Here is a 27,703-nt window from a genome sequence, read left to right on the forward strand (position 1 = left end):
ACACTATTCAACGAGACAACTCAAGGAGTGTACAATTTATTCTACTAGAAGATACAACAATCCGTCGGTAAGCGGCAGGAAGCGCTCAGGAATGGCTCGGGTGGCTTGGGGTTTTAGTATAAAGGGTCCAAGTCCATGTAAACCACCGTCCTACAATCCCTACAGTGTATAATAACAACCCATGAATTCCAAAATGAGGACCCCAGTTCCCTTCCCTGGGAGGATTACATGTTCCAGAATCCCGAAAGTACAACTTGATCATTTCATTAGCAGAAAAGCCTACCATATCGCCAATCAAGAAGTCTCCACGCTGTCGACATGTAAAAAGTCTCAATCAACATGCAAATGTACGACACCACCATCTATATCAAGACTAGCTTTTTGGACAGACAAGTCGACCTGGTCCAGAGCCGGTGTGAATACCCTCCGCTGCTTGTCGGCTGTACAATGGGCGACTTTAGTGCCTTACGGCTGTTACAGAGCTTTTGTCCTGAGATGGGAATGGGGGTTGTTATGGGGGTTTCTAGTAAGTTTAGATACATACTACAATCTGGAAAACAGTATATAAAGTGGCGAGAGTTAAACGCTCTGTATCCCTTTCGATCATCATACATGTATACCAGATATGAATGAATAAGATGAACAAAGTGGCATCAGCCCTCATCTCCTCCCTGACTCTCGAAACAGTCCTCCTCGTCCGTGGAAAGGATAGGCCTCCCTGGAAGCACGCCTTCAAGACTGCCTGTGGGATGAGCTTCATTTCTATTCTAGCTATGGAGTCTGTGCAGAATGTCGTGGATTACCATCTTACTGGGGGTTGTCGTTATGCTGGGCGATCCGGGATTTTGGGCGGCGGCAGTGGCAGCTATGGGGGCTGGCTTTTTGGCTCCGTTGCCGTGGAATTACTTTAGGTTGAAGGCTTGAAGGCAGGCTTGTCATTAATCAATTCTCGCTATGCAGATTATTTTAGGTTTCGTGGTGAGAGGAGTGTGATGGGTGGAATGTATGAATAGTGTATTTTTATCATAGTAGATTGACGTATAATGACTAGCTCCGCTCCCAATGAACAGTCTGTGAATGATTGTATGACTTCTTTGACAAATGCAGATGGGGTAGATGTCTTCTCACAGAGTCACAGGCGGGTGATTGCTAATAACTGGAGTTGTAAAGTGGGATAAAGCGTAGAGCAAATGTGAATCTAGGGTCTTTGTCAATATTATACAGCGAGCTTTGCTCAAGAGTCCGTAATAGTGTGTTCACTGAGACAATGTTCTCTAAAGTCAATCCATCGGTTCAAGTGCCGATAGTGGAACAATATGTAGTGGCGGGCGTAAAACCGATCTCCACCGAAAGTAGTTCGTCAAGCATCGTACAGGAATGCGCGATTACCGATGGAGATCTCTCAAGCTTCTTCCCCATATTGTGTAGAAGCGTCGGTGAAAAGATACCCTTGGTTACCGGTCCTACATTCATTGTAGCTCAGCAATCCTTGATTCTAGTCAAGTCGGAGCACATTCAGTTGTAATAGCATGCCCTGAATTGTATCTCCAAGTCTCATGCGTGGGTCTTTGACAAAGTATGGAGGTGAACCGTGCACCGAATTGGAAACCGGCTTACATTCCAGTTCCTACGTGAGTTCTCCACGGCAACATGAAGGACGGTGGAGACATCGGTGGGAGCAGGCGGACAACCACTCCCTCTTAATATAGAAACGTTGATTGAATCTCGTCCATGATTTGCTAATTCGACTGTAAGGCGTGCCATCCTCACGTGGGTCTTGGTTCGTTCAAAATTTCAGTCCAGACATGTATCTCACATTAACATCCGCTGTAGGTATCTGTTGGGTAGTTTTATTTGTGCTTGGGCCACGAATTGATTCCTGACTCGCATGAGTACACGAGCGCAAGCCGGTGGTTTATTATTAGAAGCTCGCTTGGGTGATTCGTGAAAAAAAAAAATGTACTTTAAGGATTGACAGCCAGTTTAAGTTTCAAGGGAGGAATGGAAAGTTGCAATGACTGATAATGGAACTGTTCAGGTTGCTCTGACTCGTTAGTAGAGTGGCAATGCAAAAGAATAGTATACTGTGTACTTAATACCGAGTACTGGTCATAAGATTCTTCGATCCATGGTTGTGTTGGCGGGTGGGGGGTGGGAAGTGGAAGGGTCAGGAACGTCTCCACATTTCATTTCGATCAATGTCCGGGGAACAATAGAGTAACAATAAAGTGATCTGTCAATAAAGGAAATTGAAGACGGAGTCTCCAAACGATGTCACTGTAGCAGTTCAAAGTGAGAGAGGGGGAATCAAAACACAAGGATAAAGAGGGGAGAGGGGGAGGTATCATTCAATTAAAGACTTCATCTTCTATAGGCAGACGTTCTATAATACCGGATGAAATTGAAGGGGGATGATGAGTGTTACACTTGTAACCAAATGTAACCTTTTAATACTGTTGTGGCCGCAGTGCGACAGCCTACTGGTACGGTTACTATACCCAAGTCCCCTCATTGGGGGCGGTAATGGTACGGTATAAGGGAAGATAAACAATGATGTGCAGGTCTAAGCCTCTTTCAGGCGCTCCTTCGGAATCCTGGGTCTCATTCTCGAACCGAGCCTCGATCCCTCTGTTCCGCTGCAGGTTCTTGATTAAATGAGAAGGATGGTGAATGGAATGCCAACGGAGAAAGGGATCGACATTTACCAGCCCTTGAGTGAACCCACTAGTAGCGATTATTTTGTCTAGCCTTTAAGCTCGCCTTTCCCTCAACCACAGCCTTATCTACTGCACTTCTGCTTTCAAATTTCCTTCCCTTCAATTTCTTTTTTTATTCCCTTATGCGATAATCAACTCTTTACGCAGGGGTTGACTCGAACAATATCATTCAATTATGCGGATCTCCGGGATCTGCACCGTGCTCTTCACGGCAACCTCAGCCGTCGCCGTCGGTGTCAATCCCTTACCGGCTCCGCGTGAGATCTCCTGGGGTTCCTCCGGTCCCAAATCCATCGCTGGAGAGCTGCAGCTGCGCACCGAAACTGACTCGCATGATGGTATTGTGTCCGATGCATGGTCTCGTGCATGGGAGACCATAGTCGCCTTACGATGGGTTCCCGCTGCCACGGAAGCTCCCATCTCCTCCTTCGAACCTTTCCCAACCCCTACAGCGGGCGCTTCCAGAAAAACGAAGCGCGCCTCAACTTCACTACAATATGTTAATGTACAAGTCGAAAACACAGAGGCCGATCTCCAGCACGGTGTTGATGAGTCTTACACGCTCAATGTTGAGGAAGATTCGGATAGCATCACGATCAACGCCGAGACCGTCTGGGGTGCTCTGCATGCATTCACCACACTCCAACAGCTGGTCATATCTGATGGCCACGGCGGTTTGATTATCGAAGAGCCCGTCAGCATCAAAGATTCTCCGCTTTATCCCTACCGTGGAATCATGCTTGATACGGGTCGTAACTTCGTCACCCTGCCCAAAATATTCGAACAGCTAGAGGGCATGTCCCTTTCGAAGCTCAACGTCTTGCACTGGCACATAGATGATGCGCAGTCTTGGCCTATCTGGGTCGACGCTTATCCCGAGATGGTCAAAGATGCTTACTCGCCCCATGAGATTTACTCGCGCAATGATGTTCGCAACATTGTCAATTATGCTCGGGCTCGTGGTATTCGTGTGATCCCTGAAATTGACATGCCAAGTCACTCCTCCTCAGGCTGGAAGCAAGTTGACCCCGAAATGGTTACTTGCACAGACGCCTGGTGGTCCAATGATGACTGGCCTCTCCATACCGCAGTTGAGCCAAATCCGGGTCAGCTTGACATCATCTACAACAAAACTTACGAGGTCGTCGGCAATGTCTACAAGGAACTGTCGGACATCTTCCCTGACCATTGGTTCCATGTCGGAGGAGACGAAATCCAACCCAACTGCTTCAACTTTAGCACCCACGTCACTAAGTGGTTTGCCGAGGATCCCTCGCGTACGTACCACGACCTGGCTCAATACTGGGTTGATCATGCCGTGCCTATTTTCCAGAACTACAGCCAAGAACGCCGTCTGGTTATGTGGGAGGACATTGCGCTGTCCGCGGAGAATGCACATGATGTGCCCAAGAACATTGTAATGCAGAGCTGGAACAATGGTCTAGAGTACATCTCGAACTTGACAGCTAGAGGTTACGACGTCATTGTATCATCCTCTGACTTCCTGTACCTGGACTGTGGTCATGGAGGCTTCGTCACCAATGACCCGCGGTACAATGTGATGTCCAACCCAGATGCTAATACCCCTAATTTCAACTATGGAGGCAATGGAGGATCGTGGTGCGCCCCTTACAAAACCTGGCAACGTATCTACGATTACGACTTCACCCTCAACCTCACTGAGGCGCAAACCAAGCATATCATTGGCGCTACAGCTCCTCTCTGGGGCGAGCAAGTTGATGATATTAACGTGTCCAGCATGTTCTGGCCTCGGGCTGCAGCTCTGGCAGAGCTCGTCTGGTCCGGAAACCGCGACGCCGATGGCAAGAAACGCACCACGGAGATGACTCAGCGTATCCTCAACTTCCGTGAATACCTCGTTGCGAATGGTGTTCAGGCTCAAGCTCTGGTTCCGAAGTATTGCCTGCAACATCCTCACGCCTGCGATCTCTACCGTAACCAAACTGCGATTCAGTAGACATAGTTGCTCACTTGATTACTCGTGTGCTTTGGTTCATTGGGTGGCTAAGCATAGCATGGGGATGTACATACCAACAATTCGGATACCACCCTTTTGTCAGGTTTTCAGTGTTACTTATCTAATTTTGATTAGCTTCTTACCAGCCACATGAAAACGAGGAGCTGGTGTGTGTTAAAAATCCAGGAAATATTACAAGCCCTTGGAAGCTTCATGGTTGAGATATATAGGTCTAGAAGGCGCCATTTTATATGGGAATTATGGTAGTCAATATACAGGATTTTGTAAGCAAGGCGCTGCAACACTAATAGGAAAGAAAAATAGGAAACTTGATTAGGCAAGAAGAGTTTGGGTGTCAAAAAGTTTCACGGACCCAATCCGCAATGGGTCGTGGTGAGTGAGGAAGGCGTCAATACGAATAAACCACCTCGACGATAAGTTGAGCTTGTGGTGCTGCGATACGTTGAATGAGAACGTGCGGTGTGTGGCCTTCTCTGGAGAGGTACAGAACGAGGCTGAGCAACACTGAGCTATCATAAGAACCCACACTCTTCTCCCCCTTTTCCAAGACGACGACGTCAGTTACTTCACCACGAGAGCAAAATCATTCTGAGACTTTCTTCATCATAAAATAATGGTGGATCCATCACCCCAAGTCTCCTGGCAGAGCGCCTTTTGGGCACTTGTGCCACTTGCCCTGGTAACCATGTTTCAGCCCTCTGGCAGAGTCTGCGGTTTCCACCCAAGGCTCAGGACATATCTCCGTGGATCGCCGTTCATCTGCGCTGCTGATAGTCTTGCAATTCTATTTCGTTTTGCGATTTACTGGATCAGCGGAAGATCGCCATCCCTCGCCGCCCAAATGATCCTTTCCATTCGCTTCTCTGCGATTGACAATGCAGAGGACGAGCCCTCCGAAACGATACGGGAACTTGAGAAGTTAACCATAATCCGTTGGTTGGGGTTTCTCATAGGATCCCTCTCACAAGCTCTCAAGCTTACCGCTATGCAAGGCATTCCGTGGACAAGATCATGGGGGTACTGTTATCTCACCTCGTTTGTCATCATCGAGCTTCTTAGTTTACGAGCCCCCTTCGTGGAGGACCCCCCGACAGCTGAGCCACAGCCAGTTATATCCGAGGGGATACAACGTTTACTATCCTTTGTGGAACGATGGTTGGGCTACCTTGCGATAAGTGCACATATAGCTTTCCTGGTCTGGGCAATGCCAACATGCTGGGGGGAGATCTTGTGTAAGGTGGAGAAAGAAACATCAAGACCATCTCAAGCCCTCAGTCTGACGGTATTCTTGTTGAGCGTATTGGGTGCCTACTATGTACCCAGAATATGGTTACATACCCAGGGTACTGAAATCTACGTGCATCCCTCCCCCTCCCCAGGATATCCACTGCTCCTCATGATCCTCCCACCAGATTTTAGTACGATTAAATGCACATTGTACGAGAGGTTAGCGAGAATGCTACCAAGTCAGCCTGCCCTGGTTCTACCTATAGTATATACCGGCTTGGCCATGACAATCATCTCCTGGGGGTCTAGCTTTTTGGTCTTAGGGTGGTTCTTTGTCGTTCCATTCATGACAAGATCATTTGAAGCATATGATATGGCTATCTTCTGGTTGCCTAAACTGATGTTCTTCATTCTATCAGTCGGGGGAGGCGGGCTTATGTGTGCGTTCGGATTATCTAGGTTCCCGGTGCTGCGAAGGCAATTGTTTTTTCTTCCTCCTATGCAATCTTCTGGTATCTCTCAACCCGAACTACAAGCTTTGGGAAATCTTGTGTTATTATTCGCTACTTTGACGCTTACCGCTCTCTGGTATGCCTGGCAGTATGATCCTAAGGGAACAGTCAAGCCCAACTGGACAGAGAGGCTTGGTTGAATCCATTGCCTTATCGAGTTCTAATTTCTTGATACGTATCTCAACATATCTCAAATGCTATCATGAAAACATAAACAAGAATGTACTGAAAGCTTGATGACTTTAGACAATGATAGTATTGTATTACAATGTAAAATGCTATTCCTCACGTATCTATTTGGAGCTCACATATACACTTCCCGTAGAGGCGTCGACAAAACATAGAGATTAATGTAAACAGCGATCCAACTTGATATCCTAAACAACAACTCGCAGCTATCATATCATATCACCATCAAGGAGAAACCAAGCTCACATCTAGCAACAACAACAACAACAACAACAACAACAAGCGCCAGCTTCCATCAACATAGCTACATTCAACTCACTCACTGGTATACTCCCATAGCCTACACAAAGGAGGCCAAATATACAATGCTGGAATACATAGTATATCAACGCAAATACCAACCTACTGGACATGATCCACGCTCTTCTGATATGAATACCCACACCATCCACACCCACAATCTACACAAATCCTAAGCTCATAGATGTGGACAGTAGAGAGAAATATAGTGCTTATAGGTATGTACCTAAGTGCACACACTAAATCAAGTACCTATACCCCATTATATGATAATGACAGGCTCCATCCCCGTTCTTCTTTTGTCGAATTATATCTCAATAATCAAGATCAATAATCTCAGTCAACACTACTACGTACATACTACTGATAAGAACCCAACAAGAGACTAGTCCTCTACAACACACTCCCAAGGTACTATACCAAAACATACTACACCAAAACTTTCAAATAGACAATATACAGCAGGCAGCAGACAACAGACAAAATAACCAACTAACCCCCAAAAAGGCCCCCTCCAACCAATTAGACCCCTCACACGCCACAACATTGAACCAACCAACCAACCACAACCACAACAACAAACCCCTCACCAGAGATCTCCGCAAGCAACGAAAATCACAGTTCGCAGAACAATCACACTAGCAGCTAGTACCCACCTAAGCCTGTCCAGTACTCATCTCTAACTAAGCTACCTAACAATGGCCTTCTTTCCACTTCCCGAGAGAGTTCCGCATAGTGAGGCAACGACGATATAACTGGCTCAGGTTGGGTGCTCAACAAGTCAAGAAGAAGGCGAAGTTTGGGCCGTGTAGTTGTATCTTCAGCTCGCCATGTTGCCAGCCTTGGTGATTTGACTGTGTGTCGTTCTTAGGGTACGTATGTACGTATGTATGGATGGATGGATGGATGGATGGATGGAAGGGGGGTGTGGATACCAGTAGGATGGAGGGGGCTGGGTTGGTGTTTTGGCGTTGACGTTGGGATATTGGTGTGTATGTGTGGGGTTCAGGGGGATTCAATGGACGGATGAATTATCGGCATTTCTGTTCGTTACCTGCAGATGGGGGGAGTTCACGGAAATAATGATTGGCGTGTTCACATCAAGTCGTACATTTTGGTCCCTAAGCTTTATGGTTTAGGGATTGTCTTCCTTGTTAGATTGGTTTTAGGGGAGAGGTTGGCGGGTCGTGCGGTTGGGTATGAATCGATATCGATTATCATTGATTTTTAATTTTATATATTCTAGTAAGTTATTTTATTGGGATGTGTTTTGTTTACTAGGGGTTTTCGTGTAGTTCTCGGGGTATCAGGACATACTGGGTAAGGTCACTGATTAAGTTGATTGATTTGATTTATCGATCGATTAATCGTCAGATCCACGAGTAAGAAAAATGATGTCGATGGTGCACAGGGTCATGTTACACTGCAGGAGACGAATGCTTTGGACGAACTTGTTGCTTACCCATTTCTTTTTCTTTTTCTTTTTATTAGTATTATTATTATTTATTATCATCTTTTTGCCACTTGATAGGAGAGGTCTTCCTTTGCGGTGTTTTCTTTGCTTTTTTTTTCGTCTCTCTCTTTTTTTTTTTTTTTTTTTTTTTCCTTCTTCTCCTCCAGGGCAGTGTTAATGAGGGGTAATTGCCTTGCGCAGCATCTTTTGCCACTCGTCTGGATGGGGAGATGCTCCGTCATGGACAGTCTGGCGTCGTGGCAGGAGCTGGGCGTATGAGGTTAGTTAATTCAACGGGACTAGTAAGTAGTAAAAGGTAGTAGATGGACATTGGGTTGGTTGATTGCTGGAATGCGTGTTTAGGTAGACATCACAAGTCCCGATTAGGCAATGGGATCGCTTCACTCATCGGTATCAGTGGTTTACATGGATGACAAATCTTCCCATCCTACTAACTAACTAACGAGCTAGCTAACTAAACTACTGACTCCATCGGTTGGCCTCGATAGCTTCGGGCATTGAATGTTCGGCGACCATATCTATCCAATCAAATCTGGTCTGCACCACCAATCCCTCATGTCTCAAGCCTCGTATCCTCAAAAACCCGAATATGATAGCCGTGCAGTGACATGCGGTGAGAAGAGAGTTGCGGAGACCCGATAAACGGTAAACATACAGTCTGACAGTCTGACAGGTAGTGCCCACTAAGAGTAGTTACAGTATCTGGTCGCTGAGTCTCTGTGATATGCACAACGCAGGAGGAACTCAAAACTGCGCCTCATGGGTTTTGACAGCTGCAGGAGGGCTTTCTCTCTCCCTCTCTCGCTCTCTGTGTCTGTCTTCCGTTCCGACTCGGCGAAAAGAATATCCCAAGGAAGATCGACGGAATATACTTTCGTCTAGTCTCTGTGTGTGTCTGTGTGGAAACTCCGTCTCTATGATTATCGGTTTATGATTAGGGTTCTTTCTACAGCTCATACCAACCAAGAGGTCATGTCCTCTCAATCAATCTACATAGCAGATTAAAAAAAAAACTCTACAGATGATAAAAAGCAGACTCAAAGAGTAAAACATAAACAAAAAGGATCTCGGGGGGATCGATCTATAATGGCGGAACGAACCCACGCGAAACTTCCCCCCCGGATCACAATCCACGAACCTCAATGGCGGCCTCCTGTTGGCTAATCATCTCCTTCAATCCACAAGGGTACCGATCCTTCTGCCCTGCAAATCAGATCTTGGTAATCCTGACCGCTGGCTTCGGCTTCAACTCAAAGAAAAAAAAAAAAAGCCTTCAGTATAGAAAAGCTATTCTTCATCAATTAGTACTGTTATGTGCAAACTGACTAACATATTGCAGGCTTTTCACACATAAGTCACAGCGGAATTCGTTGAAGGGCTTGCTTGGCTTGGCAAGCCTGCGTTTCGTCAGAAGTCTGGACCCGGGGATGCTTATGTGCTTGCTGCTGCTGCAGAAAAATTTTCCCACTTGCATTATGTTCCTATGGCATTGTCCATGGAGGATTTTTTTTTTTTTTGTCTTTGTTTCTTCACTTTAATTTTATTTCTACATGCTGATTTTAAAACCCGTCATATGACCCCTGTCATATCAACTGGCGGTAAAGCCGATTGCAAGCTAACCTCATCTCCAATTTTTTTTTTACCCCCAACTCAATACTCCGTAGATGAAAAAGAAAATTAAACATGAAAAAACAATGCACCTAAAATCGGGGAAGCCGAAACTGACAAGATGACACTGCCTTCCATGTGCGAAATTGGGGAGACTAAGGGAGTAGCTAGTGTTAGTGCCAAAGGGAAAATAAGAACGAAAAGAGAGAAAAGAGAAAAAGTTCCAACTCGAATCTCCCGGTGGGGAATCAGATCTCGGAGAAGAACGAAAGGAAAACAAAAGGTCCATGCCGTCATCGGGAGAGGTCCCTGAGGAAAACTGACCTAAAGTGTCGTCACAGTCTTTTTGTTTTTCCGCGGCCCGATTTTCCCGTGTAGATTGGAAACTGTGCCACATGGGGTTTCCCGATCGGGTTACTGTATCCTGATCTATCCACTTTAGTCACGCTGAGCCACAAACTAAAAAATTGTTAGTTAGCGTGTTCTTTTTTCCTGGTTCAGGCTCACTAGCTTGGTGAAGTCATGGTTTGGGGTTTTCCGGTCGGCCACTGCCTGCCCTGTGATTATGGGTTCGAGTTTTAGCGTGATTTGCGTACGGTGAAGTTTGGTATGCTTGGTTTCGGGGAGGAATACCTAGATTGTAGGTGGAATAATCTGAGTGGATTAAGGTAGCATACGGTGTGACCCTATGGTGGATTTGATCCGATTACCCCTTTGGGCAGGTAGTATTTCTTGCAACAAGGTACTCTCACACTATATTAGCGGTGGTCTGTGTGGGGAGGGTTGTGTTGGTCTGTTGTCATGGTGTAGGTAATAAGTATATTATCGCCGGTTTAGTTGGAGGGGATTGATGTTATAATGTATTCTAGACCGGACTATGTGATATACCCATGTACAGCACTAAACGGACGCACATAAAGTGAGAGTAGTTCCAGCTGTCACAAAAGAACATACATAATGATGTATGCACTTCAAGGGCCGCGGCGGCACACATCGCCACCTTTTATATTACTCCTGCGGGCAAAGAGGCACGTATGCTGCGCAGGACGCTTCAGCTTGGAAGAATAATGAAAAGGGGATATAGGTACTCCCTGTCGCAGATAGATCAAACTGGACAGTGGTAGAATCAGAAATCTTATGATTTGGGGTTATGGGAGAGATCTCTATCAATTCTCCTCGGAAGCCATTTCCGACCGATCGTGTTCGGTGGGGTTTATTCGGCTAAACCCAAAACTGACAGAAAGATCGCAAATGTCAGTCTCAGCACCATTTGTACTTTTTCTTTGGTCAACATTCGAAGAACAAATATATAAAAACCCAGGAAGAGATGTTCAACCAAACTATTGAGTGACAGGCGGCAGACCGGGGGGAAGAGAATTGAGATTCCGCCCGAGTAGCGCCGATTGATTAAGCAAGTGGCATCACTGATGTCGACGTTATTGCCCAGTGAAAAGCGTGCATTAAGCTAGCGCGCCTAAGGCGTCCTGTCCAAGCTGGTGGCAAATCCGGGAGATCTGGTGCGGACTGAACCCTCGGGATGATCGACTGTGCTGGGTTGCCTTTCAGCTATTGGATGATATGCAAAAAGAAATACAAAACTATGGACAAGATCAGGTTGCACTAAGATCGGAGATGTTCGTCATGCATGTTGGGAATACTTTCAACCTCTGATATTTGCGTTCGGAGTGTATGGACTAGTATTGCGCAACCTAGTAGATCCATAGTTCAATATTTCGCTGGATTATTGGCATGGGGTTTAGTATTAGTTTCACTGGGGTAGTACATACAGTACTACTACATACATGGCCATATTCATTGAACATACTCGAACGGAGTACGCCGTAAAGTCAGAGGCGAATATTGATATTAACTCCCACTGCTGTAGGTGAACAAGTCCCGCATGATACCAGTTTTAGAACGTCGTAGCCAAGACCATTCATCTCTTGGAAAGGACCAGCGTCTGCTGATCGTGTACTAGTATGCACTGTATGTACTGTAGGTTGGTTCGCCCTGCATACACGACCTGCGTTACACATGACTAAATCCGGGCCAATATTGGCCGTCAACCTGATTCAGGACTTGCAGAGGACGATCAACCTTGGAGTAACTTCCGTTCCCACAGGTTAACTACGTTTATGGATGTGCTGTCGTATTCTCTCCAAGCCCAGTGTAAAGAGACAAAATTTGGGTTCATATCCTCGTTTGTCAAGAAAACTCTTCTACCCCTGCATGATAAGATTCATAGCTTCTTCTCTATTGATCTGGACTCGGCCATTGCTCTATCCTTGCATCGACCAAGAACCTGAAGTACCCCCGGTCGTACGTTGGCCCGCAATATCCGTTCTTGAAAGGATGCATAGTGCATACATAGCACTTGTAGATCTTTCTGCAACATAACTGCACCGAGCTACTCAACTGGGAGGGGTTGAAACTTAATGAAAAGAATAAATGATTTCTGTTACTCATTCCTCATTCTCCTCGCTCCTTTCTTGCATGGATTCAGTAGTAGTTAATCTTGTCGGCACTTGTCACGAGAAACCCGGTCACATCTCTGTATACTAACTAAACTTGACGCAACCATGCGTAAGTCGCCACAGACGACAGATATGCATAAACTACAGAGTAAACCACATGTACTTTACCCTCACACTCCACCCCGTACCTATGTACGTACCTATGCCCATGTCCTGCCGCGATGCCTCACTCAGTCGGGGTAATAGTAGGGTATGTTTCTCTAGGTGACGCGGAACGGACTTCCGCAGTCACCATCCTCCATTACTAACTCATATAGGCTACGAGGAGCGTAAATCTTTCACATCGACGCAAGGGGTAGCCTTAGAACTCACTCTGCCAGACGACCACTACTTGCCTAATTGAGAACATGTTATCTCGGTAAGCGGGAGAATGGAGAATCTAGCTTATTCCGCGACTGCCGCAGGCCAGTTTCTATCCACTTTAATTTGCCTTTCTGTTCTGGGACTTACTTCTGTGGCGAGTATTATGCACGGCGACGACGTACGTATGCAATGCATTATAGCGTACATTAGCTGTTTCCAACCTGCTCCGTACCCTGGTACTTACGGAGTACAGTGGGGCTCGAAGGAAAGCGGAAAGGCAAAAAAAAAAGAGAGAGAGGAAAAAGAAAATTAATAAAAAGAAAAAAAAGGGAGGAAAGATTCGCGAAGGGGGATACCTCAGATTAGTCTGTGGGTGTATTACTTTTATCTTTTAACGATACGCAAAATAGAGAGAAGAAAATGATCTCCATCCAAATCACTGATATGGGGAGAGCAACCGACATCCGTCCCAAGATTCCCAACAGTCTGGGAATAGGATAAGATATTGCAGATCGTCATGTCTAGAACGAACTGTCAACCCTCAAAGCTCGTGTACACGACTACATCGAGTGCTAGACCCATATCACCTTGTCAGCACTATCTCCTCGACCAATCTGGAAATCCCTCTACGATTCAAAGTCCCAGAGAGAGGGGACGCTTGAGAATCACTATTTGCGCTAATCTTTTCCCCGGTCTGGGACGATATGTGACCGTCCGGGCGCTAGATCTGTTAGCTTGGATGACGGGTGTCCTATGGATCCGAGCCCTTAGGCCACCCAAGTCTTTTTTGGATTGAGGATTAATTTAATTTATTATTATTCTTTACTTATTTATTTATTTATTTATTTTTTTTTTTTTCAGTTTTCTTTCTTCTGTTTTTGCTTTTTTGTCATCATTTCTCGAGTTTTTTGACGGATGGGGTAAAAAGAGACGGGGGTCGGATCAGGGGGAACGTGTACCACGGGCCGATTTTGACATCCCGCGGTATGAAGCCTGATTTGGAATTCTTCTTCGTCGACGGAAAACTCCGTATATTCGAATGCTATTTGTCTCCTCCCCATTATTTTATATTAATCTTATGAGTCTATTGGAATTTAGCGAACCTGCTTAATTTGGGATGAGAAAGACCGATCCAGATGAAAGCAGAATTTGAGATATCTGTGATAGGTAAACTAAAAAGGTAAAAGGTAAAGGTAAAAAGATGAAGGGGGCAATGGAATTAATTTCCTGACAGCTTCCCCCATTCGAACCGAGAAATGGATGGGTCGAGTCCCTTTTGACACTTGACAGGTAGAAAACCTAACAGAGAGAGGTCAACTATCTCTTAGTACCTAAGAATAAATTAATTAACATCAACATGGTCCACCACCTCCAAACTTAGAAAATTTACTCTCAAAAAAGAAATCACCCCATGTTTCAACCCCGTTTCATGGTCTGATTTATTTCAATTAGCATCCCTTTCCAAGAGATCCTACTGGTGACCGAGTAACTAAGAATATTCCAAGTATGTAAGCGCGCACCTTAACATGGATTATCTGCAACTACGCAGTATTCCACCAACGATAGCATCGGCCACACGATGAAACCGATTCGCATACAGACACACACACACACACCTACCTGCTACTATCTATAGCTTCGATTACCCCATTCCCCTCACGTCGGCGCTTGTTTGAGGGCTGATATTCCCTGACTGCCACGAGAAAAAACAGGATGTTAACCCTGTCCCCTGTTTCCCTCGTGGGTTGCACCAGATGTTCCCTTGCATTCGTTGGGGGCCAAAAGCTTCTGGAGGTTGCACATCGGCATCGTATTGGTCATGTATTCATGACGATTCCTGTGGTTCTGTACTACAGTACCCCTGGAAATGGGCACACGGTCTGGATCTGACCTGAGACTAGCGAGGACCCCGAATCCGGACTAGTACACTACTTACTACGGAGTACGGAGTACTATGTTCTACTTATGCGAGGTAGACCGGCTTCTCGGAAGTGGGGAATGGGAGGTGGATGTCAACCCTTGATATTCGGGTCTTCTCTAAGGGCCTCTTTCCGGAAATGCGGTATATGGTATGTGCGTACGTACCTGCCTACTAACTACTACGTATTATTAGTCCTATGGGCGTGACAGGGTTGTTTCTATTGTTCTTTACGATTTGTGTAATGTTCTTTGTGAAATTTTAACATGAGCCAAGCATTATTTAAAATAAAAATAAAATAACAAGCAAAACAAAAGAAACAAAAAAAAGACCTTGTGCTACTTCCTGCCCCGCGGACCCTTGGATAGGAACAATCAGACGATTAGATAGTAAGTGTCAGTCCCTTTATCTCACCCCAACAATCGCATCCTAAATTTAGCGATGACACCTATGGAATCGAGGAAAATCAGCCCATCAACCCTCTCTCCCCCGGAAACTCGAGACGCCTCGTATTAGGTAGGCCTCACAACGCCTTCGAGTAGTAATCAGTAATCCTAATCCTAACCGTGCACATGGAGACAGGGATCCCCGATACCAATCTGACACTCACCAACAAACTTTCGTAGGGCTTAGTCCACCCATTCCATAGGTAACCATCACTTCAACTCCCTGCAAACCGAACATGGCGCATTGCATCCAGTAGTAACAGTAAGTTGACCAGGAGTCATCATAGGTATGCATGTAAGTATAATGTATAAAAATAAAACATGACCAAGAAGAGAAAAACAGCCGCCATATACCCTCCTATTCCATCCAATGGCGAGCCCTCTCCCAAGAACGGTGAAAACGGCGTAGTTACGTATCGTAAATTAGCCTCCATTGTGTCTGGCTTTTCATACTCTGGGGTTTGACTTTATGGGACTGGGGATGGAAATATGCTTATAATTTATTAATTACTTATCAACATGGTGAGACGTCCGTCGAGTCCGGATCATTTAGGTTGCGTGAGAATTTTCCTTCTTTTATTATTAAGTTTTTTTTATATGTATGTTTTTTCTTTCCGTTTATTTTTCGATTAGGTTTTACTTCGCCGGTTGCCCTGCCACGTGTGCTTCAAAGGCAGCTGAGTGCGACCGTGTATTACGTGTTAAATGGATCGAGCATCTCGAGACGAGCGTACATGACAGGTCATTATGCACGATTTTTAATCTCCATGTAGACATGATTGGTCTGGATAAACCTCACTGTGCCATGTCATGGCTTTGCGAAGTTGTGAGTGGTGGACCAACTAAGGTGAGAAATTAGAAATTTATGCAGGTGGGATGGGGTGGGATGGGGATTTTTTCTCGTCTGGGTAAGATGTTTATTTTCCTGCCGGACTAGGCAGGGAGGGCCTTGTACATCGTCCCAAAGAGAAGTCCTCGGGTGTTAGGTTGGAGGCAGTGTGGCTTGTTTGGATACATATTTTTTATGCACTCCGTACAGTGTATCTACCATTGTGAAAACACTGCCAATAACGATCGTTCCTATTTATTATATATATTGGCGCTGGTTATTGATAATGGTAGTATACTGTAAAACTGAAGTGAGGAGTAAATAAATAAATAAATAAACTCACTCACGACCAAGACATAATAAAACACTGAATAGCTATCCGTTCCTTCCCTATAGATGAAACTACGCTAAACAATAACATATCATATCATACGAGGCTAAAAAGCGCCACGAACATACATAGTAAGAAAGCCCACCTCACGATTTTTCTAGAACACGTCCCAAATAGGTCACCTCGCGTCTCGTTACCCCACCGCAAATACCTAGCCTTGGCAAAGCATGGGGGACAATGTTCCGGAAGCCAAATGGAAAGAAATATCGGTGAGCTTCGTCCTCCTCGAGCCACGAGGCCCGATTCATTGGATCCTAAATCGCGTTGTTGGCAGGTGGAGCCTCTCCATTATGACATAACAATGCATCGATGATGGCATGGGGGGGAGAAGAACTATCTAGTATTGTGTTAGTCTAAAGCCCTAGGGGGAAAAAAATTGGGTGAACTAAGGTGAAGCGGTGTGCGCTGCGCCTCATTCCATCCTAGCGTATGGAGATCTTCCAATGGATGTGCGGGACGATCCGCGCTCTGACACGCGAGAGGTTATTGTTGTGGCTTCGTCGATTTTGTGGCGCTAATGTCTGCTGTAGTGGCTTTTTTCTCACCGACCGGAGTGTTTACTCCTACTACTGCAGAGTACTTCGGTGTCATCGTTGTTGATCCCTTCTGGCCTTACTAGGCGCAAACTAATTGGCCCTTGTCTAGTGCTACGTCTGCTAGTGTCCATGGCCGTAGTGTGTAACAGGCTAGCCAGCCCGGATTGTACATATGTCATACATCGCATATAGTGCGAAGAGTCTAAGGATGTTTGGGCGTTGAAGTGATTTTGGTTTAAGAGTAATAAAAAAAATAAATAAATAGATAAAAATTTAGAGATCGATCAGTGCTGGGATTGCGCTTTACCGACCGGCCAAATCTTCCGTCCCAAAATGGGAATTAAGGATAGGATTTACCCGAGAATCAAAACTTGTTGAAAAGTAAATAATAAAATTCGGGGTCGATCGACACGGGTTACCTCTTTCGTGGGATTTGTTGTTCCCCGCCTTGTCTTTTTTATTTTATTTTATTTTATTTTATTTTATACTTTCTCGGGTCTTTGGTTTGCTGGGTCCAGCAAACACGATCGCTTCCTCTCGGCCCTGCCGTCCGGTACGTATTGTAAAGGTTAACCTGTCGATACCGGAAAAGCAGGGCTCAGCCACTGCATGAGCCACAGCTAGTTTTGCTCGGAGTGAAGATTCCTTTGTTGAATCGTCACAACGTCATGATATGATTGACATATTGACATCACTGTTCTAAGATTGGGAACTCGTGGGTTTCCTTGCTCCTACCAAGCGACGGAATTGCATCGCCCTGATACAATACCATGGACCATTATCTAGGCGAGCTACTAACAATCCACCTGAGAGAGTCCTTCCGGAATAGGTAATCAAATCACGAGGTAAGAGTTAAGAAACAAGGGGTCATCTATCCCCATCAGAGATAATAATAATAATAATAATAATCTCATTATAGTTTCCTTATTACCGGGGGCATAGGAGATGTGCGGCTCCGCATAACTTATTCAACAAGCCGTCGTTTTGTTTATCTCTCCAAATTGGGCAGAGTGATTGTCCGGGCACCTGATGTCGGGCGGCCCTAAATGAGAATCGTCTTCCCGTCTGGAACCATCTACGGCCCGTGATTGGTAAAATGATCTCGATAGTCCGATGACGCTTCATTTGCATGTCAAGGACCCAGGGCCAATCATTCCCGTGGGAACCTCGCAAAAATGCACGTTTCTCAAAAAGGGTGGGCATCGTGGGCTCAGAAGTAGAAAAGATCGTCGAGTTTCGGCGATAGTGTTCATAATTGGCGGCCACAGTCCAGATCCAATTATTTAACCTGCTACTAGTTGGGTAATTTTGAATGTCGCTCTTGGGGGTGTTTGTGGTCGATCTGACTGAACCGAGTTGACGGGACAGACGGTGTTAAGAAGCGTCTGGTCGGGAAAAATGGGTTTGTTACTAGTAGATAATTTGGATCAGCCAAGTTATAGATGAGATATGCCACTACTACTGTCATTCTCTTCTGCTTGTCGGTTTTCTGTCAAGCATTGACCGATAATTGACTTTAGATCTTCATTACTGTGATGGGAGTGGACTCTTCTGCATTGACTATTGAATTTGTCTTTTAGAAACTGGGGTTGATGAGCTTCATGCTAAGTGAAAAGGGAAAGACTAACTCTTATTCCATTTCAAATCCATGTCTTAGCCCGCAATTCCGTGGCCGCTTTTCCTTTTTTTTTTTTTTTTTTTTTCCTTTCCTTTTCTTCCCCCTCCCCTCCCTTTCCCTTCTGTTTCTTCACAGAACGAGGAGAGACGAAGTTTGCCACCATCTTATCAGGAGGATGATATTGATGAATCCACCATAAGCTGTTTTAAGTAATTGGCAAGGTTACAAATAGGCTACTGAGCACGCCAAGTCGATGATGGTCTGTGTGCTACGGACTTGCCGATGACACATGCGCATACGGATGTGTCAGGAATGTACCTCTGTATGTATGGGCGGTGTCTCCGACTGGGTCCCCAGACCCCAGGTATTTTAGCATGCATGGTAGGGATGGAAATGGGGTGCCATGAAAAAAGCCCATCAGTGCTTCCATCTGGAGTGGTCTTGAGAGTAAATATTTAGATAGAACCTAAAGGGAGGGAAGAGCGGTCCGGAACTGTCAGGAATTGTAACCATTGAACCTCTTCCTTCTATCATGTGCTCATGAAATACAATGCAGGAACCCTTAAAGGAGAAGTCTCACAGGGCGGAGACCTCGAAAGGAAGAAGTGTACTATTACAGATTCATGGGTTTATGGTTGTTCTGACAAAAGGATTGGGTGAGTAAAAGTGGATCCTTTGACTTTTTTCAGATGGTCATAGATTTTACCTCGATTACCACTACTCGTAGTACTACTACCACGACGGGTCCTCATGACGAATAGCTTTTAAATACAGTACAGTACTTTCTGCAAACTCCTTACTCCAGAGTCCACCTGCCATGAGAGTGGTGTTCGTTAAAATATTCTATCTTTGAAATATCTCTCAAAAGCCAAGGGAGAGAGTTTTTCAGCATCTACAAAGAAATGTCTCTGGTAGGGATACTACTGCTGGGTTGCGAGTTGCTGTTAAGGGTAAAAGAAATAAGATAGAAAGGAAAAAAGGTCGAAGTGAAAATAATTCAATAAGAAAAAAAAAAAAAAAAGTTTACAAGAAAAATTAAAAATAATAATAATAATAATAAATAATAAGAAAAAAAGAAAAAAGAAAAGGAAAATAAAAGACGGAAAAGAGGTCAACATAGGAAGTAGATCGCTAAAATGGAGAACTGCTGGCTGTGCAGTAATGCAGGGTTAGCGGTATGGTAAGAATAGTTACAAACCTATGTTAGTGTGCCATGGTAGTAAGATGTAGTGCTAATAATACGATACTAAAACTCGGCCCTGATCACAGCCTGCCCCTGCTGGTCGGACATCTCCACTAGTCTCCCTTGTTTTTTTTTTTATTTATTATTATTATTTTGTTATTATTGGTATTTTTTTTTTTTTTTTTAGTCTTCTGGCGCTCCACAATTCAACCACCATCATCATCGACATCATCCGCCCACACGCACCCACACCTGTCGCGCCGCTAGAGATGACTCCCCTGTCTCCTGCTGCGCGTTCCACCTCCAGTAGTCTGGATGGGTTTCTTTAGCGTTGTTTTTCTTAGTTCGCTCGTAGTAGGCCAATCTACTTGCGAATCCTAGATGGTTCATAGGGCCAGCAATCACATAACATTTAACAATGCTTTTGCTCCCCTCTCTCCGTCCTCCTTTTGTTCTGCACGCCTCTCATTCCCCTCTCAGCACGGGAACCCTTCTGGTTGAATTCCTTGAGAGTGTGCTACAAAAGCATCTCGTGCTCTTCATTATCCTTCGTCATCCTCACTCTGGGAAGCAAGGGCCTTGATTCCTTGCCTGCTCGGGTCGATTGCTATACTCAATCTTTCTCCCTCTGTATATCATATTGTCTATTTTTGCTCTATTATCTCTCCGCAGACCCTATCCCAATCGGGAAGTTGCAGAACATTGCCGTGCCTATTCAAGCCGATACAATTCTCTGTGACCTGAGCCATTGCATCGCATCACAACTGTTCCTCTCCTGGATCGGTCTTACGCAATCCCTTGGAACTACTGCACAGTCCTTTTTATATCCATTGTTGGCCCTTCTGAAAGATTGTATGTTTTCCCGTGCGGCCCGTTTGTCCTAGAAACTCAATCTATCGCTTGTTATGCGCGCATGCCGGCAAGATTGATTCAAGTCTCCCTTTGATCGGAATTTGTGGTGGCTGACGATTGACACTAATAGTGATCTCAACCCTCGCATTCCGATCCCCACATACTGAGAATAACCAACCCTTGAACCAAAAGCGGGCATGCAAGCCCACAGTGATCACCCTGACTTTGTCCTCTTTCCTCCACAATACAACATTGATAGCAAAATGCTGGCATTCGAACACCCGAGGCAGCAGCAAACTCCATACTTCCAGCATTTCACCATGGATCCTGCTTTGACCGAGCCCTTTACCTTTCACGTGGACCTGAGTGGCTTCGGACAAGGTCCCAATTCCTCACGACTGCCCCAGTCAACTTATTACGATACTCCATCGGTTGATGCATATTCCGATACCAATAAAGCGACCAACTGCCCGCCGATGCCGGCTACTCCACCCTCCGCCCCAATCTCTCATTTCTCCGAACCTTTCATGCCAGGTCTTTCCACGGCCTCTGGTCCTTCAATCGCAAGTGCTTCGTCTTCTGCTATAGGCTCCCCTTACTCAGGAACTGCCCCGGCTATTCACGAGAACTGGGTAGACACTAATCACGGTCTGGGACTACCGGCTGCGGTCATGAGTGACCACTTAAATGAATGTCCTGGGAACTTACTGGATATGGAAATTCTCTATTCAAAGAACTCGGACGTTCTCTATTCAAAGAAGAACTCAGATGACTATGTTGGTAAGTCCTATTGCATTGTCCCCAATCCCAAGCCTGCTGTGGTAGATCGCTGACGAGTGGTATATCATCAACAGACCCTTCTTTGATTGAAAGATTACAACCACAAACGAACATTCCTCAATCTTCTATGTCATACCCTGAGCAGCCGAACTACGGCTATCATGGGTTACTTCCTCAGTCCCCCGAGCTTCCCTATCTTCCCCAAGCCGAAGAGTACCATACACAGCCGGTTGCGCAGCAGCTCAATCACATCCCGATGTCCTCCCCTCTGATCAATGATCGGAGATCCTCCATCTCCTCCGACCGTTCCCGTCGCTCACAGCTGAGTCCGGCTGCTAGTGACGCGGATCTTGATGATGAGACTAAGGAGAAGGGACGGTGCCCCCACCCTGACTGCGGACGCGTCTTCAAAGATTTGAAGGCCCATTTACTAACCCATCGGTCGGAGAGGCCCGAGAAATGCCCCATTGTTAACTGTCCATATCATATCAAGGGCTTCGCTCGTAAATATGACAAGAATCGTCATACTCTCATTCATTACAAAGGAACAATGGTCTGCGGCTTTTGTCCAGGATCTGGGTCACCAGCGGAAAAGAGCTTCAATAGAGCAGACGTCTTCAAGCGCCACTTGACTTCGGTGCATGGCGTTGAACAAACACCGCCAAATTGCCGGAAGAAGAGCTCAGCTTCCCCTAACAAGGCTATCGCAGGGTATCGCAAAGATGAAGCTAAATGCTCCACATGCGCTTCTACCTTCGACAACGCTCAGGAATTTTACGAGCACTTGGACGACTGTGTTCTCCAAGTTGTGCAGCGGGAGCAACCTAGTGAGGCTATCAACCGGAAACGCCTGGCTGAAGTCGATGAGGACGAGGAGGTGAAGAAAACCATGGAGAAGCATAAGCTGCTCGACACGGCTGGTACCGTTGATCGATACGATGACGAAAGTGACGACGATGAAGATGATCCAAATGAGTTTCTGTCTGTCCGGCGATCGGCCAACAGCACTATGAAAGGCAGCAGAGGCAGTTCTTCCGCCCGTGTTACCCTAGGAAACAGTGCTGTTACCAAGCGCCCAACTGCCTCGAAGCGGCGGAATAACCGTGATCGTTACCCCCAATCCTGGGGTTGCCCCAGAAGCAGCATCAACCTAAAACGGCGCGTTCTGTGTGTGTATGATGGCCAACGCAGCCTGTGGAAGGATGAAATGATGCTGAAAAACGAGCATGAAGTCCGTATAAATCTTCCTCGTGCCGCTGAAGACGGCACTAGTCGAGATGCATATGTGACCGATCTGGATGTCCTAACTTTGGAGCGCGCGGAAGGCATCCTGAACGCTACTGAGGAAGAACGGGGTCCTTGGCTAGATGGACCCTCTTCAAAGTTGATTGGGCGACCGGCCATTGCCATGTCCAGTCTGTCTCATCCTTATGAAGGAGAGGTAGATATTGATGAGTTGGTGTCTTAGATACTCTTCAGTTTCCCAAGTTCGGCTCTTGTTTTGCATACGTGGCATGATGTTAGCGATATTTCTTATGTCTGGCTAGTGTGATACCATTCTCTGTTGTTTGTTTCCTTTTGGATATACTGGGTTCCATCTTCCCAACTCTGTACTTATATGATGTATCAATCCTAATCTCTGGCTGGCTGGACCTGCGGAGTTTCAAGGAGAACAAGATGGAAAAACAAAAGCTTGTATGTATCAAAATTAATCAGGTCAACCAACACCGATCACAAAATTCAATGTGACTATATATATATATATATATATAAAAGAATTTTTTTTTTTCCTTTCTCCGAATACTTGACTTGCGAGTAACTATCAGTTTAACTCGTATTCAAGGATCGAGTGACGCCAATCGAACTTTGGCCTCGATTCTACCCGCTCACATGCCCCCGCCTTCCGCCTTCCATCTGCCGCAGCCTGTTTCAACCTCGCAATTGATTCAAAACCGGTCATTTAACAAGATGCAATTGGGGTTGTCAGAAAGTCTTCCGGCCCTCGTATCCAAGCGCTTCACAGCTGCTAAAGGATCAGGTCACCTTCTATTTTCTCAAACACACCTGACCACTATTCAGACTGCAGGGATACCGGTACTCTCTTCTCTTTTGAATCTTGCCCTGCCAAGTTCAATGCTAACTATAATTCTACTCTATCTTAGTATCAACTCCGGTATTGTCCTGCTCTTGCAAATAAGCCATCAGGGGCTCCAAACACTGGCAAGTCCACTACGAAGCCTAAATTCGACCCTTTCCAAGACCCCTCCCCAGATCTCTTGATCGCTCAGATACCTCGAGAGAACCCCACCCATATACTAGTCCTCAACAAATTTCCCGTAATTCCCAATCATTTCATCCTGGCTACAAAAGAATGGAGACTTCAAACAGACATTCTGGAGAAAGAGGATTTGGATGCGGCTTATTCCTGCGTCAAAGCATGGGGTGAGGAGAGCAAGGAAAATGGCGCGGCCTCTAAACGACTGTTCGCCTTTTTCAACTCCGGCAACGAGAGCGGAGCGAGTCAGCCTCATAGGCATTTACAGTTCTTGCCTGTCGAAGCCATGTCTCAAAGTGACTCGGGGAGTTGGCAGCCCTTGATCGATGCAGTCTCAACGCAACCAACATCCCCCGGCTCTAAATACTTGCGATGGGCTCAGGTACCGTTTGCGCATTTTGCCCTTCCGTTGCCTCCGGACCCCTCTGCCGATACTCTACATCACATTTACTTGTCTCTGTACAGAGCAGCGTTGGCAGCTGCACAGGGAAGCACGGGAGGTTCTTCCCCGACGACCATTGGTCCAGCTGCTATCAGTTACAATCTAGCAATGACTGATTCAGTGATGATGATCTGTCCGAGAAGAAGTGAAAGTGCTCAAATCCCAGTCGACAGTACAACGTCAGCGGAAGTCTCCGGGGCTGGTATCGTTGCCTTGAATGGTACAATTCTTGCTGGTACGCTCATGGTAAAAGCTGAGGCCGAATGGGACGAACTACGTCGTAATCCGGATTCCCTTAAAGAGGTACTGACGACAATTGGGTATCCTCATCCAGATCTGCGCGAGATCTCCTTACTATGAATTCTGTCACTCAATCACCCTCATAACGCTCCTTTTTAACTAGAGGTGCTTTGGTACGGGGAACGTTAATGCGAAGCCTTACAATAAGAAGAAACAGTACAGACCTGAAGTCAATGTCTCACAGCGAGTTAAGCAGTTGAAATACACTATTAGAAGAGAAAGGACGAAGGCAAACAAAAAAAAAAAAAAGGCTGGGTAAAAGCTAGCCAAACCAGCCCAAACAAGACAGGCACGGCTAATAAGCCCCTCGTATCAAAGTAAACATGGACACTCCACGTGGGAAGGAGATGGCAAGCAAAGGGCAACCGTAATCCTATGCTCGTCATGTGGATATAGTCAAACGCTATCAGAAAAGACCGTTTGTACTTCATCTATACATCCATTGAAGGACTTTCTGGGCATTACATGCCGGAGATTAATTCCAGAGCTTCACACCGTGTATCTCGCACCACTTCTTCTTGCAAGTGGCATTTCCAAAGTGGTATGAGCCGCCATGTGTCCAAATATATTGAGCTACCCTCTTCCAGGACACCTTGGGCGGCTGACTAGTGATAGGAGGTCGACAGCTAGACCCATTATCACCACGGGATTGCTTGTCATCTTCTATGCAGGCCTTCACTGCTTGGCACAGCAGGCTTATCTACAGGTTCATCAGTATCAGTAATAGTCCCTGCCATGGGCGTCCATTGAGAGATACTAACATCTTTCTCTTGCCACTGAGGTTTCCTCACTCGCTGTTCTTTTGATTTCGTCAGCGTCCGATATCTTCCTCGAAGTGTCGATTCGGCTTCTTTGAAGCCACCAATTCTCTTGATGTCCTTGTAAGAGAGCCCGCGTCGCTTACATTCCACCAGGAACGCGTCTCTGCCGTCGCTGTGACAAGCGATTTGCTTACTAGCCCCCTGGCCTCGGAGAAAGCATACCCTGTTGGTTGTCAAGGTTGGATGCACCAAGTGGTGTATACACGGGCTGTCATGGTAGGGCTGGGCTGGTCTGTATTGTGAATTGTCTGAAAATCGTTCGTTGACAAGGGGAAAACTAGTGTTCCCGAGTCTGCTTTGACAGCGGGTCACAGTTGTCTGTGCATAATATTGACAGGCGTTAGCCTGCAGCGGCGAACTTTGAAGATTGTTGTTGGCAGTGGCATCATGATCGAAGTCCTCTGTCACCTGGTCATCAAGCCCATTCATACTCAATTCACATGGAATGTCGACCCAGAGAGCATCACCGCGGCTAGTACTCTGTTGTTGCACATTACAGGCTGCTCGAACTCCGGTAGTAGGCCACGGGGGCGGCGTAGAAGGCCCGCTAACTGAATTTAAGTAGTTGATAATTGGCAACGAGCTTTTTTCTGATGACGTTCGGAAAAGCTCAGATGACTCGACTTCGTTGATTGCCCATTCTTGGGTTTGAGCTCTATTGCCAGTGAGCCAAGGTCCATGTGAGTTATCAGGCGTACTAAAGGGTGATGTTGCCACAGATTCAGGTTCAGGGCCGGAAAATGATGAGAAGCCGCTGCCAGTCATACATAAGATGGGCAGCCGGGGAATGGGATGAGCTACGCCAAATATGACATCATCATCGGTCTCGACCTTTTCTCCGACTGTTCTCTCTTGATTGCCGGCGTGCGCAGCATATTGTGCGTACTGGCCATGAGTCTGAGGTATGGATATCTCGCGAACGCTTTGTATGGACGGGCCCTGAATTTGTGCGGATGACTGGACCCGACAACCATAAAATTGCACCTTACTTTCCTCGAAATCTTGTGACGTAAGAGCTTCAGGCCAGCCGTCAAGACCATTGCTCATAGCCTCGTGGGTCATCGAAGTATTGTTTGCCATGTCGTCAGGGTCCATTGCATGGCTACCATTAGGTTCTAGCCAGCGGTGCATTTGGGGTTTTTCACTCTCGGTGGCTTTTTTAGAAGACAATATTGATTCAGTTTGCGGGGCACAGATATTAGTCGGCAAGACACCCCCGTAATTATCAATGAGGGAATGGCCTGGAGCCAGATTAGGAAAAAACGAGCTCTTTGTCGAAAACTAGTCTTGGTTTTTTGCTTACCCGGATCAACGTGGACCATCGTCATAAGATGGGACAGTTAACTATCGCTGTCAGCCACATCATCGCTTGTCATTCATGCTTCGAAATGGGATTGACCGGAGAACATACAGGAGACGCTGTTGCTGAGCGATGCACGTTGCTAGTCTAATTGACACCTGCAGCGATCATTTAGCCCATCTAGCTTTCGGGGAAATATGGGGTGGGTTCGATTGGCTTTCACAATCGACAAACATACTCCAACTGCCCTGGGCGAGTTTTCTGTGCCTCAGCACAAGGGCCACTTGAAGCTGATTGTGGTGTCTTAACCGCCGACAAGTTCTGAACGACAAGACTTGCTCTGGCATCTATGGCTCGGGAACTCAGGGATATGGAACAAAACAAAGCAAAAACGAGTCCGGCTCGGAAGCGAAAACTAAACCGATTTGTCGATGCTGATGTCTGTAGGCCGGACACAAGACCTTTTTCCTCCTATAGGCCACGGGGCTGAGATTCCAAGTGGGCGCCGTGATGTCTCAGACTCTTCCACCCTGGAGAAATTTCCTCTTACTGGTGAAGTAGGCCGACTGGTTGAAAGCACTCTTGGGACACTCTGCCCAAAGTTATGTCCCACCCAAATTTGACTGGAGGAGCAATTGGTTGTCAACGTCCTCCAGACAAGAAAAAGGCGATCCCAAGAAAAACCTGGGAAACAAGTCACCGAGATCAGTTAGCTCTTTTAGTAAGATAGCTATCTTCAACCCCCTGGAATGGCTGACAATCTTCATCAAGCCTTCGTCTATTCCCTGTCCTGGTGTGAAAACAGTCCTTTCGCTCCTTAGAGTATATTGCCTCCCGTTCTTGGGCTAGACAATGACGGCCGATGGCTTATAGTTTATCTAGTGCCGGAAAATAAGCATGGGTGCCGCCAATCGTGAATGGAAGAACTAAGTTTACAACGGTCACCCTGCAATACTTTACTAGGTGATCAATTGATGAGTCTCAATCTCGACGTCGCGGGTAGCCAATCGGTCCAATTGAGAAATCATTTGTGGCGTAAGAGGCGATATGTGAGGCAAAAGGAGCATCGGGAACTAATGCAGAGAGGACAAAAGAAGGTTTCGTGGCACTCTGCCTATCGGTTGGATGTGGCAGTTTTTACGGGCAATG

The 27,703-nt window shown here is 46.1% G+C and overlaps 9 protein-coding genes across 9 annotated transcripts; 7 read left to right on the forward strand and 2 right to left on the reverse strand.

Moving 5' to 3' along the window:
* Positions 1 to 339: 339 nt before the first annotated feature.
* BDV27DRAFT_156518 (uncharacterized protein) lies at positions 340 to 911 on the forward strand (the record flags this gene model as incomplete). The annotated part of the gene is made up of 2 exons (XM_032072349.1): positions 340 to 526; positions 688 to 911. 2 exons carry the CDS (start codon positions 340 to 342, stop codon positions 909 to 911), a joined length of 411 nt encoding a protein of 136 aa, XP_031928941.1.
* A 1,660-nt stretch (positions 912 to 2,571) lies between these two features.
* BDV27DRAFT_126147 (beta-N-acetylhexosaminidase) lies at positions 2,572 to 5,184 on the forward strand. The gene has a single exon (XM_032066487.1). The coding sequence runs from the start codon at positions 2,893 to 2,895 to the stop codon at positions 4,693 to 4,695; it is 1,803 nt and encodes a 600-aa protein (XP_031928942.1). The 5' UTR covers positions 2,572 to 2,892; the 3' UTR covers positions 4,696 to 5,184.
* BDV27DRAFT_126149 (uncharacterized protein) lies at positions 5,165 to 6,611 on the forward strand. Its single transcript, XM_032066488.1, has one exon. It carries the CDS (start codon positions 5,330 to 5,332, stop codon positions 6,593 to 6,595), a length of 1,266 nt encoding a protein of 421 aa, XP_031928943.1. The 5' UTR covers positions 5,165 to 5,329; the 3' UTR covers positions 6,596 to 6,611.
* Positions 6,612 to 7,131: 520 nt separating this feature from the next.
* Positions 7,132 to 8,366, forward strand: BDV27DRAFT_126150 (uncharacterized protein). Its single transcript, XM_032066489.1, has 2 exons — positions 7,132 to 8,186; positions 8,262 to 8,366. Exon 1 carries the CDS (start codon positions 8,005 to 8,007, stop codon positions 8,173 to 8,175), a length of 171 nt encoding a protein of 56 aa, XP_031928944.1. The 5' UTR covers positions 7,132 to 8,004; the 3' UTR covers positions 8,176 to 8,186; positions 8,262 to 8,366.
* A 4,148-nt stretch (positions 8,367 to 12,514) lies between these two features.
* BDV27DRAFT_126160 (uncharacterized protein) lies at positions 12,515 to 13,201 on the forward strand. The gene has a single exon (XM_032066490.1). It carries the CDS (start codon positions 12,931 to 12,933, stop codon positions 13,174 to 13,176), a length of 246 nt encoding a protein of 81 aa, XP_031928945.1. The 5' UTR covers positions 12,515 to 12,930; the 3' UTR covers positions 13,177 to 13,201.
* Positions 13,202 to 15,051: 1,850 nt separating this feature from the next.
* BDV27DRAFT_126161 (uncharacterized protein) lies at positions 15,052 to 15,661 on the reverse strand. Its single transcript, XM_032066491.1, has 2 exons — positions 15,392 to 15,661; positions 15,052 to 15,313 (listed from the first exon to the last, which is right to left on the reverse strand). Exons 1-2 carry the CDS (start codon positions 15,520 to 15,522, stop codon positions 15,256 to 15,258), a joined length of 189 nt encoding a protein of 62 aa, XP_031928946.1. The 5' UTR covers positions 15,523 to 15,661; the 3' UTR covers positions 15,052 to 15,255.
* Positions 15,662 to 20,899: 5,238 nt separating this feature from the next.
* zfpA (putative C2H2 finger domain protein) lies at positions 20,900 to 22,884 on the forward strand (the record flags this gene model as incomplete). Its single annotated transcript, XM_032070212.1, has 2 exons — positions 20,900 to 21,416; positions 21,491 to 22,884. The coding sequence occupies 2 exons, from the start codon at positions 20,900 to 20,902 to the stop codon at positions 22,882 to 22,884; spliced, it is 1,911 nt and encodes a 636-aa protein (XP_031928947.1).
* Positions 22,885 to 23,384: 500 nt separating this feature from the next.
* Positions 23,385 to 24,493, forward strand: BDV27DRAFT_144121 (putative bis(5'-nucleosyl)-tetraphosphatase; the record flags this gene model as incomplete). The annotated part of the gene is made up of 2 exons (XM_032070213.1): positions 23,385 to 23,510; positions 23,579 to 24,493. The coding sequence occupies 2 exons, from the start codon at positions 23,385 to 23,387 to the stop codon at positions 24,491 to 24,493; spliced, it is 1,041 nt and encodes a 346-aa protein (XP_031928948.1).
* Positions 24,494 to 24,696: 203 nt separating this feature from the next.
* BDV27DRAFT_171368 (uncharacterized protein) lies at positions 24,697 to 26,582 on the reverse strand (the record flags this gene model as incomplete). Its single annotated transcript, XM_032075582.1, has 3 exons — positions 24,697 to 25,133; positions 25,195 to 26,495; positions 26,537 to 26,582. The coding sequence occupies 3 exons, from the start codon at positions 26,580 to 26,582 to the stop codon at positions 24,909 to 24,911; spliced, it is 1,572 nt and encodes a 523-aa protein (XP_031928949.1). The 3' UTR covers positions 24,697 to 24,908.
* Between the last annotated feature and the right edge of the window lie 1,121 nt (positions 26,583 to 27,703).

The sequence above is a fragment of the Aspergillus caelatus genome (genome assembly GCF_009193585.1).
Source record: "Aspergillus caelatus strain CBS 763.97 unplaced genomic scaffold BDV27scaffold_61, whole genome shotgun sequence".
Taxonomy (NCBI): Eukaryota; Fungi; Ascomycota; class Eurotiomycetes; order Eurotiales; family Aspergillaceae; genus Aspergillus; species Aspergillus caelatus.